The 16,826-nt window shown below is 39.6% G+C and overlaps 1 protein-coding gene across 2 annotated transcripts in view; it reads left to right on the top strand.

Moving 5' to 3' along the window:
* The window catches only part of ca16b (carbonic anhydrase XVI b), a 118,294-nt gene that overhangs the window by 25,244 nt on the left and 76,224 nt on the right, over positions 1-16,826 (top strand). For both annotated transcript variants that reach the window (XM_078248666.1, XM_078248665.1), the window contains exon 2: positions 1,982-2,086. In XM_078248666.1, coding sequence (XP_078104792.1) covers positions 1,982-2,086 — 105 coding nt within the window. The remainder of the gene's footprint in view (positions 1-1,981; positions 2,087-16,826) is intronic.

The following is a 16,826-nucleotide window of genomic DNA, read 5'->3' as shown; positions in this document are numbered from 1 at the left end:
TTCTGCTTCCATTTTGAGTCTGGCAGATTGTCATCTCTGCTTTTTTTTAAATATTTTTTCCTGCCATTCCCATTTACACAGAAAGAATCTGCCTACCCAATTGTTTGCATCCTTCTAGCAACAGGCAACCAATATTAGCCAACAAATCTCTGGGGTTTGAATGCCACAGTGGGTTTTGACTGCTTGAAGCAACACAAAACACTCTGGTTTTGCTTGAGCACCTGATTGACAATGGCTTCAGCTGGACGTTTTCTTCTCTACTGGCACATGCTGCATCCGTTGTGGAACACATTTTCTCCAATGAGTTTGATTATTGCAAGTCGGGGACTAGGGAGTGTGTATGCTTAAGGACAATGTGTGCCTCTAGCAATCACTGCAATTCTGTTGACAATGTTTATCTTCTTTCTAGGATATTTGTGCCTAGATTGTTACTGATTATCTACACTCCTGTTAACATAGGCTGCCTGCATTTTACTGAATGAAGTTTCCACACAGCTTAGCACGGAAGCTGTTGTCATTGTAGGCATTATTATATGCTTAAATAAGCCTATTGACCGTCCAGTCTATTTAATTTTTCTTCCCCAGGCCAGCTGCTGCTTTAAAATAATTTGATTGTAGCTGTAAGAGAGCAAGAAGCATCATAGAGGCTGAAGGAGAAGCTCCTCTAGTTTTTTGCAGATCCCCGATGGTGATGATCATTACCACCCATTGAGGCATTGTGTCAATTGATGGCACCTGGACTAAAAGCAAGGGCTTTTTTCTAGGTAGATAGGTAGAATTTATCCTCGTTAAAGTACTGTATGTTTCAGTCGCTATCAGCACTGGGGGTTAGAATCCCCCCTGAGTAGCTGCAGCAGCTGCAATTTGGGAGGAGATTTGAGGCACTTTGACTGAATGTTTCTATTAAACTTAAGTATGCAGGTAGCTGTAATCTACACTTTTGAGCATATAGCCTGTAGTGTTTTTCTTATAGTATTTGTTTTATATAAGTGTTGTATTTACAACCCATTGATCTTGATCTTTGACTCTGAAAACCCCTGGATTTTGTTCTATAACGACATGTTTATATGTTCAATGCCATTTTTTTTTCAATTCAGTGCCTTTTTATAATTTTTTTTCTGCAAAATCTGCACATGACAACTACAGTATGGTTAAGTGCAGGATTACGGTTAGGGTTGTAAACTGATTAGGCCATCAGCCCAGCCTTCATACGCTCACATTTGAGTAAACTGCATTGAGGGCACACTTCGTTCTCTCAAGGTTGTTTTATGCTTCTGCAGCAACTCCACACCGTAGCTACGGTGTCGCTCCTACGGTGTCGCTCCTACGGCGTTGTGACCTTTTCGGAGTTCTGTCGGGGTTGAACGTGTATCTTTGTATCACGGTGCATTTCACCGCCAGAACGCTAGGGGGTGTGTGGTTTCCGGAGGGTCAATCGCGAAACTCTGCCATTTCCGACGAAAGAGAGAGAGCCAGTTTATGTTATGTTAGCAAGTAAACTTCAGCACAACTGCCCACAAAGTACTGCTTGCTGGCGAAGTGCTAATTTCAAAACGTTACTGACATATAGACACTTTACAAATGGATAACCCCGTCATTGTAGCCAAAATATGTCTGAGTTTATTTGCAAAGCTTGTCAGTGAACTAGCATGTTGCTACTCCCCATAGTAGGCTGCTTGAAACACCAACTCTCAACACACAGGACGAGTTGACCAATCACAGTCCTTGCGGTCTGCCTCGCCTTGACGCGAAGTTACACATTTCTGGAGGTGCACTTCGACCTACAGCGGAGGGCTCGGAGAGGGGTTCGCGTCGACGCAGAGGGGTCTGCTGGGGTACGCCGTCGATTCGACGCAGAAGCATAAAACAGCCTTCAGCCATTGTTTATAGATTGTTAAATGCATGTCAGTATTTGTTCAGATTGTAAATGAAGCTTTTCTTCCCCTGTGGATTTTCACACCTCTGTGTCTGCCTCCCACAGTTGCATCGGGTGGCCAACCTCACCATGCTGGAGATGGCCTTCATGGGAGCACCGGCGTAATGAGGGACAGGAGGGCAGCTGGTGACCCCTACTGGTCCTATTCAGGTGAGCTCTCATTTGTGTGCTGACCTGATATCTCAGTAGGACGGGAAATGCATTTCTTTGACTTGTTCACCTCGGCTGTATCTTGTCCATCGTTTTCCTATTTTTGTCTACCATTTTGCAAGAACCCCCTATTTCCTCCTCACTGCTGTAGCCAAAAGGGCTTAATTAGTATTTATATAATAAAATACCTGTAATGTATGTTTTCACTGCTCCTAATAACTAATTAAACTAATGCACTGGAGAGAAGAAAACACTGGCATACGGCAAAGTGAGATTATGTTGTAGCCCACTGTGATTAACCACAAATGAGTCGATTAAAATGTATTTCTTTTATTATTGGGTTTGAATCAGGCATGCAATTTGTGTGGATTGAAATGTATGCCAATCAATTCACGTGTGCATGCAATTTAATGAAAACCTCGTAATTAGTCGTGAACTCTTCTTCAACAAGTGATACAATTACGAAAGTCAAACACGAGGCATAAAGGACAATAATGGCCTCTAGTATGTCACATTTAGTTGTGCAGTTGGCAATGGTCTTCAGCAAACCTCCATTTGCATTAAAGTATATTAGAAATACAGCAGGCCTGGTTGTGAAAGCCTAGCTAGATTAGTTGTAAAGCTTTAGTGCGTAACTTTTTGATATTAATGAACGTCCGTCACATTCAAGCCATTGCCAAATTAGTTGATACAAAGCTAATTAAGACTATCAGCTCCACACAACTCTCTCTGTATTTCTCAGTATGGCTATGTTTAGAAATTGGTGTCGTCTGGCGACTTTCGCACGCAGAAACTCAACTGAAGATAATTACCTCTTCTAAAGAGTCCGTGTTTTTTTAAACCTCCGTGTCCTCTTTGGTTACAAGCAACAGTGTGGAGGAGGGGGTGGGGTGCGATCACGGAAGGCTTGTATCATGTGGATGCACTGACAAAATTGTTGTCATTACTTAGAATTCCTCATGGGGGAGATAGAAACTACGCACTTTAGCTTAAATTCCTGCCTCTATTGATAATATGCATGCTATCCCAGAGTGAACAGTCAGATGTACGCACTAATGGATGTTTCAGTATGTGCACCTTTATGCCCATACATGTTTTCAGAGTATAATGTGTTTTCATATGTGCATTTGGCCGGTGAAGATGGGGTGTGTTTTTCAAGTGCAAATTGATGTGTAAATACTGAAGTCTTTAAGAGGCAGCAGCTGACATATATAAGCTTTAGAAAGTTGTTTTTTTTCAAAGTTTGCAAAAAGCAAATTTAGCAAAACGGATATAAATATATTTTTGTCATTACATTATGTCAGTAGCTTTTATTTTTATTTTAAAAAGCATTTTGTTTATAGAGTTTATACAGCAACTCAAATTCAATCATTTTCAACTCTATACTCTAAAGGCTACCAACATGCAGTATTTTGCATTAACTAGTTTTGTACCCACTCACTTATATATTGAATACAAGTCGATGAGAAAAATGCTCCTTTTGCGTCATAAATCACTTCATGTTTAATAGTATGATGCTCTTTTTTTTTTTAAACATGTTTAGGAAGGTGTATGCAGACCAGGAGATGCGTGTTTTGGCAGGCAACAGTTTGAATAAACACACATCAATGTTCTTTAAGAGAACCGCTTCACGTTCAGCTGTACACATTCACAGTGCAAACACAGCCTTCTGTTGGCCATTGAGCAGCTCCGGTGGGAAATAGGGGTTATGTGCTTTGATCGGGGGCACCTCACTGGAAGAGCTCAGGAAGGGAGGAGCAGTCAGTAAAATTATATTTACAAGTTCCAAGGTCCAAAAACACCCCTAGCAAATAACGAACTTGGTCCCTCTGCTCTGGGAGTGAATTACAGCTCTGAAAATTATTATACTGATGGAATAATTTGTCTTAGCACTGCTGCTCCCATGGTTTTAGGCAAGAAAAAATGCAAATATGAAAAGAGTGCAAAGAACAGCGAAAGGTTTATGTTTACATTTTCTTCATCAGGTGTATATACTTTGCTGTCATTATGTGCAGATCTTTGATTTAAGTTAGTGATTGCTTATTCAAATTACCATATTCAATTGAGCCATCTGGCTTGATTCGGACTTGGCACATTTCTTTGCTCAGTTAAATTCTGAGGACACATGTCTTTTATTTAACAGAGTGCTATGTATATTTGTAACAGTTGGAGCTGCATGCTGTTTTAATACTTACTAATATTTTGTAACCGTTTTGGGGAAATATTCAGCTTAGTATTTGTGCTCAGAGTTGCATGCTGAAAAGAGGCAGGCTGGTAATTGGGAAAAGATAGGATCTCTTAATGTTTAAGATTGTAATAAAGGGAGTGTGAACAAAAAATGAAAACAAACATCGGGTTAGGGAACTGGCTGACATGGGTTTATTTTGGACATTCATTTCAGGCCGGTGCAGAGCTCTAATTCCTACCAGTGAAGGCAGCTGGCTGATTGTACTGAGAAAAAGGGAAGCATTGAGGGAACACAGAAATGTCCATTGCTTTGGAAAGGTAATTAGTGGCTAAGGCTGTGAATGGGGGACAGACAAGCGTGCCTTAGCAGCTAAATGGTTATTAAGGGCATTTGCTCTGTGCAAGTGAGTGTAAAAGAAATGCACACAGTAGGGTTAGCCTGAAGCTGGAAGGTACTGGTGCAAGACAGACTTCAGCTTCTATGAGTTAAGACACACATAGACTACAATACCATAAAGGAGAGCATATCGCCCATTGTTTCACACAGACTTTCCACACTCTTCACTGTGTATCCTACTGTACAAACTTCTTTTGGAGATATCGGTTTGAAGAATGTAGAACAATATGAGTCTCAGAAAACTGGAGCAGTAGCAAATACAATTGAGTAACAATTTAGAAAGTATAGGCTAATAATAACATTAATTGGCAAGTTTATATAAGGCCGTAAATGTTTGGTGATATATGACGTTTGAGTTTTTTGGTTACGTAATGATATTGTTGTCTTTAGTATGAAAATATTTTCCATAGTTTTTATGATGAGAAAGATTGTGAAGCCCTTGCATTTTACACATTAGTACAATGCATTGAGGAATGAGGCACGTAGTGCAATTGGAGCTCTTATCATTCCATGGCATGTCACCTTCCTATGTGCTTTGGTTATGAACCTCATTGGAAGTAGCCTCGAAACCTACACCCTGAAATTTGATTAAAAGTTATTTAAGGCGTGTGTGTGTGTGTAGGCATTTTTCATAAGAGGGATGATATCATGCTCACCGTAAGACCCACTGGAACAGAGCTATGCATCATTTTCCCCCTTTTTATATCTCTGCAGGTTTTCACATCTTCTTTGTTCCTTTGGCGTCCTTTATCGGTCGTTTTATATTTTGGGCCAATATAGGCAGTACTTTGCTTTTGATTGCACTCTTGTTGATTTGTTGTTCTAGTTTAATTACAGCACAACAGTTGGAGTACCTTAATGTGCATTTGCAGAAGCATTATGCCTGATCCCCTCTTAACAGTGTGTAGAATTAAAAAAAAAAAAGAAAAAGCAAAGAAATAATGGCATAACATGTAGAAGAAATATATAGATTAACGCCTCCCCGAAGATAATCTACACTACATTTTTTTTTTTCACCGCATGATGAGATTTCGTCAAGTCCCATAATATACCCTGTTTCATTCCAGACTGACATTGCAGCTGCACTTTCGTATGGCTCTTTGTAGTTTGGCTTGTTTGAAGCTAATGAACTTGCACTTACTTCTTGTTGTCCGGAGTTTGTACCTTCAAGGTTGAAAGCACTTAATTGGAAGTCGCTTTGGATAAAAACATCAGCTAAATGACATGTAATGTAATATAAAGCAATTATCCCTAATGAAAGATTTATGTTCTTGCTGTGCTCATGGCTAGAATAGAGGTTAGAAAAAACGCTAAATGTCCGTAGTTGGGGGAATAAAAAATGCAGTAAAGAGCACATGCCACTGTAGCCCAAATCCTTTAGATGATATGGTAGTCTACCTCCACACATGAATAATATAGCTATAAACACTACACCTCCAGACATATATTACTCCAAGCTCGGTGCTTTGTATTGATAGAGCACCTACTGCAGCAGTCATGAATGTTTGGATGGAAGCCATCCTGACAAGCTGTTGTAGCCACTGAAAGAGCCTGTGATTGTCTGATACGTGTGGATTACATTTCCCCACTTCACTGAGGTTGCCTGTGATCATTAACAATATTTCCACTCATGTCCCACATAATGAAGTGAATAAAGTGTCATTTTCAATCAATTGCTTTGTTGAGCCAACTTCATTAGTACTTTAGGGGATACAAAACAACAACAGGTAACTCACTATTCTTGATTGCCAGGGCTGTCTGTTTTGGCTTTGAATTAACACTCAATTCTACTGCTGCACCTACATTAGTAGCTTCAGATCTATCACATTATTCTCTTCATTTTTATTTGGTAAAAATGCATAGCTAAAATTGCACTGATAAGGTATTCCCAGCTTTTGAGATAAACATGTCAGTCAAACATTAATCTGCAGTTGGACAATTGATCTCATTACTAAAAATCTTTACACAGCTGTTTGAACAAATTCACCACAGGATTTCAGTCCAGAGTTTTGGGGTCGATTTCGAATTGTGACTATGCCTCTCAGATTAGTTAGGTGGTTTTAATGTGCTACACCTGATGATTCAGACAACCTTAAATTGGCTGGGTGCTTGTGAAGGCAGTGTACTTTGTCTCTTGCTGCTTTAACACGCCCCTACAAAGACTGGGGGGAAAAGAGCAATACCATGTTGTCATGGTGCCCGACAGAAGGATCTCTGCCTCCTAGAGGTAATGAATCGAGAGGAGGATTGCTCCCGGTAGACCTCCATGTATGTGAAGCACTTGACTTGGGGGGGGGGTGGGGCATAGTCCTCAGGGATGAAGATAAAAATACCAGCCCTAACACAGGTTTCCTGTGAGTTTTTCAGAAGGGAAAGATAGAGGTGATTTTTACAAGAGCTCCAGAGATGTTGCCACGATCTTATTGATGAAATCTGTTTCATTGTAAATGATGAAGTTTTGCTCCTGATTGTTTTGAGACAATCAAATCATATATATATATATATATATATATATATATATATATATATATATATATATTAAAGCTAATGTAGGATTTGTTTCGTATCATGAATCACAATACACAATTTGTGTTGTCCTAATGAACGCTGCAAAGCAATTGTTAAATCAGATTTCTGCCAGAATGAAATACTTAGAATGGCAGCTGAAAATCACTGTTGAGTTTAATTTCCAATTATCATCCAGTCCAATGACATTACCATCAGCTAGACAATATGCCCTGTGATTTTCCAAAGTGGCTGTAAGTAATATGAATTTTATCGAAATCGCAATATGGACTACTGCAATATCCAAATCGCAGGGTGGTGCAATATTTATTAAAGGCACAATATGTGTCAAAATAGCATTCTGAATAAGTATTGTAGTGCTGCACAGATGCCTGCGCCTACAAGTCGTATTCTACAGACTTAAGAAAATAAGTCTTTGTTTGGTGCAGATCCTCATCACACCATGATCATTTTAATACATATTTGAATGAAAATGAGATTAATAATGATGCAAAAATTATCATTCCCTCCAATATCGTAAATAACATCACACTTGCAATATCAGTTAAAATAATTGCTATTAGATGTTTTCCTAATATTGTGCAGCCCTATTTCAGTTATCAAAATATATTTGCATTACCCAGTCGAAAGTATACATTAGTAGGTCCTCAGGTTAGCATATGCTACTGTATCACTGCATCACTTTGCACACCAACCACAATCTATTTACATGTATATTCAAACCTTTCATTAATTCTTGCTTCACTAACTTATTTAACCAGTCTGCTTCTTGGCGCCCCCCCCCAACCTCCACCTGCTAAAATGAGGTTAAGCCTTTAAAGCAATAGGTTTTCCTATCGATCATGCTTAACACCAAAACACTGTAGATTGCAGTGTTTCTGATGTGTCATTCTCAAAGACATCAATACTAATTTCTTTTTAAACTAATTCATATTTTTAGCAGCTACAAAACTGTGTATTGGGTTTAGGATGTTCTACGTAACACAATAGGTCACCCAATTTACAAAGTATTATGAATTACTACTTTGCTAAATGCTATAATATACTAAATCGACCAGTTAGAGCAACACTTCTCAGGATTTGAGGGCAACAAACTCTGAAAGGGTATGACAAGCGTCAAAACACCTTCAACCATTGTTTTTTGTGTAAGCCTGCAAACTGGCATAACAAACATCATTGCCAGTTGAGACATGTCAGGTGTTCAGAAAAGCAGCAACTTTATCACATTTAATCACTGGATTGGAAGCTCCTGGCTCCTGTCAGCCCCTTGAGGTAAATCTGTAATATTGGGCTATTTAGATAAACATTTATTTGACGTGACTTGTACCCTGACTACTACCTATGTCTGCATGGTGCATTGGTGTGTGCTACAAGTGTGTGTTGCACTTTAGAAGAGTCACCCCTTTATTTTGAGAATAGGACTGTATTCATTTACAGTAGTGTCCTCCTTTTGGAACTTTGTTGTTGTCATCCTACAACATTCCTCTACTGCCTCCCGTACCACAGTGCTTTCTGGACTTGATTCATTTCCTCCTCCTGGGAAAACAGAGAGAGATTCATTTGTCTTACACCCCTGCATTTATAGACAGCCATTCTCTGTAATGATGGAAGCTTAACACAACATCATCTATATTCCTTCAGTCTTGCTGATGTGTTGTATTAACTGTAGTTGTACCTGCACTCATTTCCTGGGAAAATGAGAGGTGCAGGAACACTAATTATTAAACATGAATTTTGCCGGGGCCCAAGCTGACTCATTATTCATCTTGGTTAATGCTAGCAGTTTGGATCAGCCTTCGTGTGCCAGAATTGGTCCATTTGTCTCTGTCAGGGGTCGGCCCCTTGACAGATGTGCCAATATGGCTGCCGAAGTTCTGTGCTGGGGGAGAGGCATCTTAATTCTCCATGATGTATCACACTGGCAGCAACCAATTTAGCAGAATTGAGCTCCAAATCATCTTACTTCCTACTGCTTCTGCCAATCTCTTTCCTTTCTCTAGATGGAAATATGTTAAGAATGGAATTAAATTGGGGCTTCCCTCCGTGTCCTGAGCTAATACTGTATCAGTGAGGTTTTGTTGGAGTTGATTGTTTGTTGTCACATTGGGATGTCAAGAAAAAAGTGTCCTGGGCCTGTGCCACCAGGATAGGGTAATTAAGCTAAGCCCCAATGCACAGCAACTACGATAAATACAACCAAATCTTCTGGTTTCCCTGTTTGGGACAGATTGATGTATTGGGCCGACAGGTTTGTTGTGTAAACCTAATTAATTTAATTCCAGGTGTCACTTGGCGTTGGGGTGCCTCGTGGCAGCATATTAGGCCTAGTTGGTGGCTCAGGTCCAACATAATGGATGTGGACATGCTTGGCCTACTGGGATTGCAATATTGAGGAAGTGTGAGATTGCCAGCCCACAGGTTTCCTCTCTAATGTGGTTATGCTGATGAGCTGGAATGAGCTAGCTAGCAGCTCAGCAATTTTTGAAACTCATAATCATGATGACTTACTTTGTAATGAGTACATACCCCCCTAGAGGTGAGGAGTTAACTGCAGGGGCAAGGCTGTAATGGTGGCATAATGGCACAATGTTGGAAGATGTGCAGTGCTTTGCTTGAATTATAAAACGGTGTTTGAATGCCAATATGTTTAAATGCTGAGAGGTATGTTAGGATAAAATTGCACTTAAACCTGCAAGATACTGAGTAGTTACTGTATAGAAGCAGTTGATGGGATTTAGTACTGCATCACTTCTGTACCACTGATGTTCCCAGGCTTGTAAGATCATTTATCCTGTGCTACTATCTCTAGTTTACTGAATTACACCGCTAACTATTGATTCCTGTCTGGATTCTAAATTATAAGGACACTTGCTGTGTAAACAGTAGCCATTGTTATCCCTGCTTAGCTTGCAGAACAACTGCAACACAGAAGAGTAATGGCTGCTGAGGGGGTGAGCTGAGCTTAGAGAGGGCAATAGCTCAGAGTGGTACAAGCCTTATTTTTGTACTGTGTTGTTTTGTGGGCTATTGGTGCCTGTGTGATGGGCGACATGGTTTGAGGGAGAAAGAAAAGACTGTTTCTGTAATCACAATATATGGATTAGTTTTTTTTTGTCATTGTGTAAATATTGGGTCTATAATTTGGTTCATCAATCTCTTGTTGTTGGATAGCTGAGGTAAGTTAAATATAGCCCATACATTGACACTATAAAATCCAAAACAACCTGCCCTATTATCTTTCCGCAAACCCAAAGATATTTATTTTGATTTAGGGTGATCCAGCTTCAAATTCTCGCAGGCAGGAGAAAGATCACTCAGGCCTGTCAAACTTTGTCTTGTAGAGTTTCATGACTCATTTAAGTGGGAGCCTGTATACCGGCAAGGGGTAATAAATAATGTAGATGTATCAAGAAATTATTGGGGTAGAAGCTGCTCTTTGCATAGTGCAAGAAAGGTTTAGGCTATCACACAATTTAGATACCAACCACTTTTACTGGGTTTCTGTTAATGTATGTTCTGTTTTTAAAGCTGAAAATGACACTTATCTTTCAGCAGCCGTAAGCAGGATTTATAAATGGACCTTTCGATTGTATCCTCATGTTTGAAAACATTTTGAGTGTGCTAATGTTTCCAGTTTTCTGAAATATATAAATGGCGCCAATCCCCTTTTACTTCCTTTAAAAAATAAATAAAAAAAGAACATCTTGTTAGACTCAAGCAGCAGAGGGAAACTTTGAAGCCAGAGGGCAAAATACCACTTTGTCAGTTATCCAGGTACACACCACTGCATATGCTACAGCATGTCATCCATTAGCTGCTGGTAACAACAAACCAATATTTACATTTCATTTAGGTGCCACTTACTGTACAGTAAGCTGGGCTTTGATTTCGTGGTGCATGTGTCTGTTGGAGGAAAGCCTAGTAAAGGTACAACAAAGGGCATCAGTGGAGGGGAATTGAGAATTCAAATTTGTACTTTTTAACTTTTTGTTTTGTTTTTATGTCCATACCTAGAGGACACCTGCCCACAGAAGCTTTAATTAGGAAATTAATGTAACTGATCTTTCCCAGCATTCACCTCTCCTCTTCCATCCATTCTATCCTTTAATTTCCCTCCACATATCTTTACTAATGCTAGCCGCATCTCTATGCTATGGGAGTAGTGAGGAGGGTGAGACGCTGAGTGGATTAAGGCTGGATTTAAATGGCTGCTTGCTGTGCTTAGCTCAACACAACACTCATCTGTAGATGTGGTCATGTGCTATCTTGTGATACGTGGCTTTATTAGTGGTTTTGGGGTATCCAAGGCTAAAACAACTCTCTCTCTGCTGCACTCAGTTTTCATTTCTTCCTCTTTCTTGCCTCTCTGTGTCTACTGACTGATACATGTATCCAAAGATGTACACACTCTCAAGCTGTAAAAATACAAGCAAAGGATGACCGTGAAACCATGCGAATAAGCAGCAGGTTTAGCTGTGCAGATAAAGGCGTCTACAGCCAATTTAATAAATACATGTCTTTTTAGTTCAGGTCTAAGAGCATAGGTGCAAAACGGGAAGATGATTTGGCTGAAGTTGATGCTTACCTCCACCAAGAAGGTTATGTTAAGATGGCTTCTGGCTGGGTGTTTTAGTCTGTTACTGCCATATCTCACACTAATGGTGGGATTGTCTTGGACGTTTTTTGTGTTCAGCTGTGATCTCTGCAGAGAGTTCATGCAACAAAGAGGAAGGCACCTATTAAATGTGGAGACTTTGTGGCCTATCCTACACAATCACCATTATCCAAACATTGGCTGTAAAGAAACCATTCTGCTGTGTTATCTGCTCAAGGCGCTGTTGATTATAAAACTAATGGTCAACTCGGGAAGTTTGGACTTTTGACTCTGTTAGGTGGGGTTTTGCTTTGCCTTTCATACAGTGTAGAAGATCAGGAAATATTTGAGGGGAAACTTTTGTGTGTATGTTGAAGAAATGGAAATTGAATGAAAATAAAACAATGGCTCAATGTAGGATTAGGATATTGGCCTAAACCGGTAAATATATAAATATTTAACATTTTGGGGTCAATTTTTGCCCCTCGATCACAATCTTTAGGAGGATTCTGAGATTTCTTGGGACATTTTTGCCCTTCGCCCCCCTTCATTTCTGACACTTCTTCCATAGATATGTGAATGGTTCTTACTGATTTGCATATCAATCTAAAATATTTCAAACTCCTACCAGTGCAACTACTCCTAGTAGGCCACTTTTAAGAAACCTATAGTAACATTTCACTGTTGTCTCACTGCCATTTTATTGTTATTTTTTATATCTGTCAGAGAATCTCTATCATGGTGTGCATGCCTGTGTTTGTTGTTCTTTAATGAAGAAGTAGAATAGCTCATAAGCTTTTGAAAGAGTATTACAATGTCAGGGCTGTGCATGGATCTCCGTATCAGTCCCAGGCAGCTTGTGTACATGCGATTTGCAGAGCTGATCCCCACTTTGTTATGACAGATGAAAATCTGATTGTGCCCCTAGTGTCATTCACAATCTGTATCTGATATTGGAAATTGCAACTAATATTAGAGACATGTGTCCTCCACACATATTGTAAATAACACTTTACATGTTTTGAGAGGAGATTTTATATCATGGCAATTTAGGAAGGATTATTGAGACATTTGCTTGTTTTCACAGTATTTGTCAATGTAGGACCAAACCCTTTAAAATAGCAGCTCTCGCAAAATAGCATGTACAAGCAGGCAAAATAAAATACCAGATCTCAGGGTTCACCATGTGGGTGGAGATAGTTCACCTCTAACTGCTGACTGTGGCTAATGGTGTGCTTAGTGGTGACCTCATGCCGTGGGGCCATCCTGATGTCATAACAAGCAGGTAAGTGAGAGTCATCTGTGTGTCTCACAACCTCTGTCCCCTGGGAGACAGCAGCCTGCCTGTCTCCTTATGCCTGTCCTGGTTCATTGCTCTGCAGTGGCCCACTGTCCACTCACCCTCGTGCCGTTGCGTGGCCCCTCAGTCAAGGACGAGGGCCCTCTGGCAGGCATCTACTGCCGTTTCCTCTGCCCTCCCCATCTGATGTCCAGCTGCTTTATGCAAGAACGGTGACACAATTGGTTCTGTGTTGGTTGGGATGTGTGGCATTTTTAGCCTTGCTAGCTGCATTGCTATAGGGATGGCACTGACTGCCTGCTGTTCCACCACTTTGGTCCACACTGAAATATCTCATGGATGGATTGCCATGAAATTTTGTACAGATGTCCATGATGCCCAGAGGATGAATCCTACTGACTTTGGTGATCCCCTGCCTTTTTCCTCTAGTACCACCAGCAGGTCAAAGCTTTTACTTATCCAGTGAAATGACTCCACATCTACTACTTGATGGATGAGCACAACATTTTGTACCGACATTCATGGTTCTCTGAGGACGTATCGTAATGACTTCTCCTCTGAAGCTACCAGCAGGTTCATATTTGTGACTTTGGGTGAAATGTCTCAGCAATTATTGTATAGTTTGCCATGGAATTTGATAAAGGCATTCATGTTTCCCTCAGGATGAATTGTAATCACTTTGGTGATCCCTTAACTTTTCCTATAGCGCCACCATCATTTATGACCACACGGAAAACTAATGACATTCCCATCAGCCTCAGCTGTACTTTTTGTTAAGAGCTAATATCAACCTAAACTCAGGTGTTGAATATGGTGAACATTATATCTGCTTAACATGTTAGCATTGTCATTGTGAGCATATTAGCATGCTGATGTTAGCAATTAGCTCAAAGCATCACTGTGCCTAAGTGGACTTGCTAATTTGAACAGAATCAGAAAAAGAGTTTTGGACCATTATTCTTTTAGCAATATAGACCATAGTTCATGAACATGACATTTATTTCACTCTAATGTAACCAAATGTGTAGTTAAAAGTGACACAAAGAGAACATTTAGAGTTGACAATTTCCACTTATACCCAATTGAGCTAACACGATTTAATTACTCTCACTAGTGAGTTGAGAAAGTGGTTGCAGTATGCCTTCTCTAATATTCCGGTGTGGAAGTTCATAGCTTAGTTGAAGTTCCTCGAGCCAAAGAAGAGATAATTAAACTAATGGATGAAGGTGCTTAAATGGAATATGAGGGTATGGCAGCTCAGAAAGAGGTGATGGCTTAGAATAAGATAAGGTGCTCACTGAAAAGAAGCCTATAATAGGAAGAGGTGGAAAGGGCGATGTGACAAATTAAAGATTGATTCTGTTACATTTTTGCTATGTTGGTGCACAGTCTAAGTATGCAGGGCATTGATTTGTTCAATTTAAGGAACCAGATTTTCTGTTTCCTCTGAGGACCAATACTAACAAAAAAGCATGTTGTGCAGATGTCCTCACACATTATCGTATCTACTTCAGCCTCAGTGCGTTAGCTCCATTTTAATAACTACTGAAATGCTCACTAATTATTCCTTTACTATAATATTGACTGTGATTTAAATACAATCGTTATTTCTTATATATATCGTATGGCCAGCTGCAGGACATTTATGAGTGCTGAGGTTAGCGTCAGTGCTTCCGACAGCTGATGTGAAACAGTTGCCCTTGGACAAAACGGAGTAATGTAGCGTCACTAATCAGTGTTTTACTTTGCGGCTCTACAGAGTAGAGATCTGTGTTCTGCTCGACAGACTGCTCACCTCTCCCTCCTATTTACAATTAGCAAGAGGCTTCTTTGCACTGATGCAGTGTTGGATTGTTGTCACACAGAGAGGGCAAAACCCCAAGAGAAAACATTTGCTCTTTTATACTGTGTGGAAAACAACTTTTAAATGTGCGGAGAAGCAGCTATGAAGTTTTAACGGAGAGAGCTTTCATTTATTAGCTTTATTTACTTTAGTTATGCAAATCCATCTCCACAGACTTCATCATTAGCCAGACAAACATAAGGTTTGTAATCCTAAACTAGATGAAGTAAGTTAGAGGGAAGTGTTTTATAAGACAACATCTTCCACATCAAATATAGTACTTTTGAATTTCAGGGACCAAACTCCTTGAAGCTGAAACTAAATAAAAATCTCTGTAGAGGAGATGATTTGTTAGACAAAGTAAAGTTTGCCAAAGAAACTGTTACTAAAACAACTGTTACAGGGAAGGTAGAAATCCTTATCAAAGGACATTGGTACTTTAGGGCTTTTTTAGGCATTTTTATTAGATAGCCATTCATCGATTGGCATGTATTATTCCTTACCTTTGCTGTCCTTTTTTAAAAATAGAATTACATTTCTTCAGGAATTGGCCAGTTTCTACTGCTCGCAGTTATTATGAGAGACCTTTTATACTGATTGGGCTACTGTTTTGACGATTGGTGGAATAAAAGCGTGAAAGCACAATTTTACGCTGAAAATAAGGTTCATACTGACCTAAACAGCCTAAGATTGATTTTACATTAGCAGCTAAATCAATGAGACAGTTCTGAGTTGCACATCTACTGCATATACCCATGATATTGGATGCCATTTATAGTACAGTATCTAACTAAAATGGAAGGTGTCTGTGTGTATGTAATTATGTATGTCCTTTTAATTTGAGATCTACGGGACATTTATTATGATTGTGTACACGCTGTGTAGTGTATTGAGAGGGGACCCCTATTAACTGTTGAACTGCCGAACGGCATGCTGGGTACAGCTTGCTCTCTGTCGCTCAGTACAGTAATATAGAAAGAGATTTAACTTTTGGAATGACCGCTTTTTTTCCTGGGAATAGCCTGGTCCCAAATAGCTAGCTGTTAGCAAATGACGTGTATACATACATACGTGTAATATTGCTAGGGGACTAATGGCAGGTGTATTGCTCAGGGCCCGAAGAAGTGCATTGTCCAGTGTCAAGTTGTTTGGATGAGTGGTTCTCGAGAAAGGCGTCGTGCACACTTAAATTGCATAAATAGATGTTTAAATATACCCTAAAGCTAAAAATATAAATGTTCCTTCCAGGGTAGTTCTTCAGAAGGCTTGCAACAATTAGGCAGCATGTCTTTGGTCAAAATGCAACTACTGGTCAGTTTTTCCACTACTACAGTTTGGTTTTGGTTACATAAATCTTTGTATGCTGTTGGAGATGTTGAGCTCGTTTGTGTGGAGGTCATCTTTTGACACGGTGAATGCACCAAAATAATGAACAAATCTGTCTATTTAAAACACTACAATTTCTATGAGCAACGTTCAGTGTTTGAAATGAGAATGCTAGACTATTTGATCAGATTTAATCCACAATTAAGGACCCTGATGCACCTAAGAATTAGTGCCAACAAAGGCTGACTGATCAGTTTGTCACCTCATGCCTTCTGTTTAAAACGTTTTTTAACTTTAGGCTAAAGCTGAATTTAAATCCCAAATTAAATAAACACAATGGAATTATTTGATTCATAAATTAAATATTGTCATCACTCAAAATTGCATCCTGTTACTATTCAACAAATGAGCAAATGTTTAAACATAATACTTCACTACTTACTGGAGGACATACTGTGCACTTGAAGAGACTTAAAAGCCTGACCCATTTTTGTATTAACAAAATGTACTAGCCTACAAATGCTCCTTATCATGTAGCAAAATAAAATGTACAGACCTTAGCCTTAC

Source organism: Sander vitreus, chromosome 4 (assembly GCF_031162955.1).
Source record: "Sander vitreus isolate 19-12246 chromosome 4, sanVit1, whole genome shotgun sequence".
Taxonomy (NCBI): Eukaryota; Metazoa; Chordata; class Actinopteri; order Perciformes; family Percidae; genus Sander; species Sander vitreus.
This window is presented reverse-complemented; position numbering and strand designations above follow the sequence as displayed.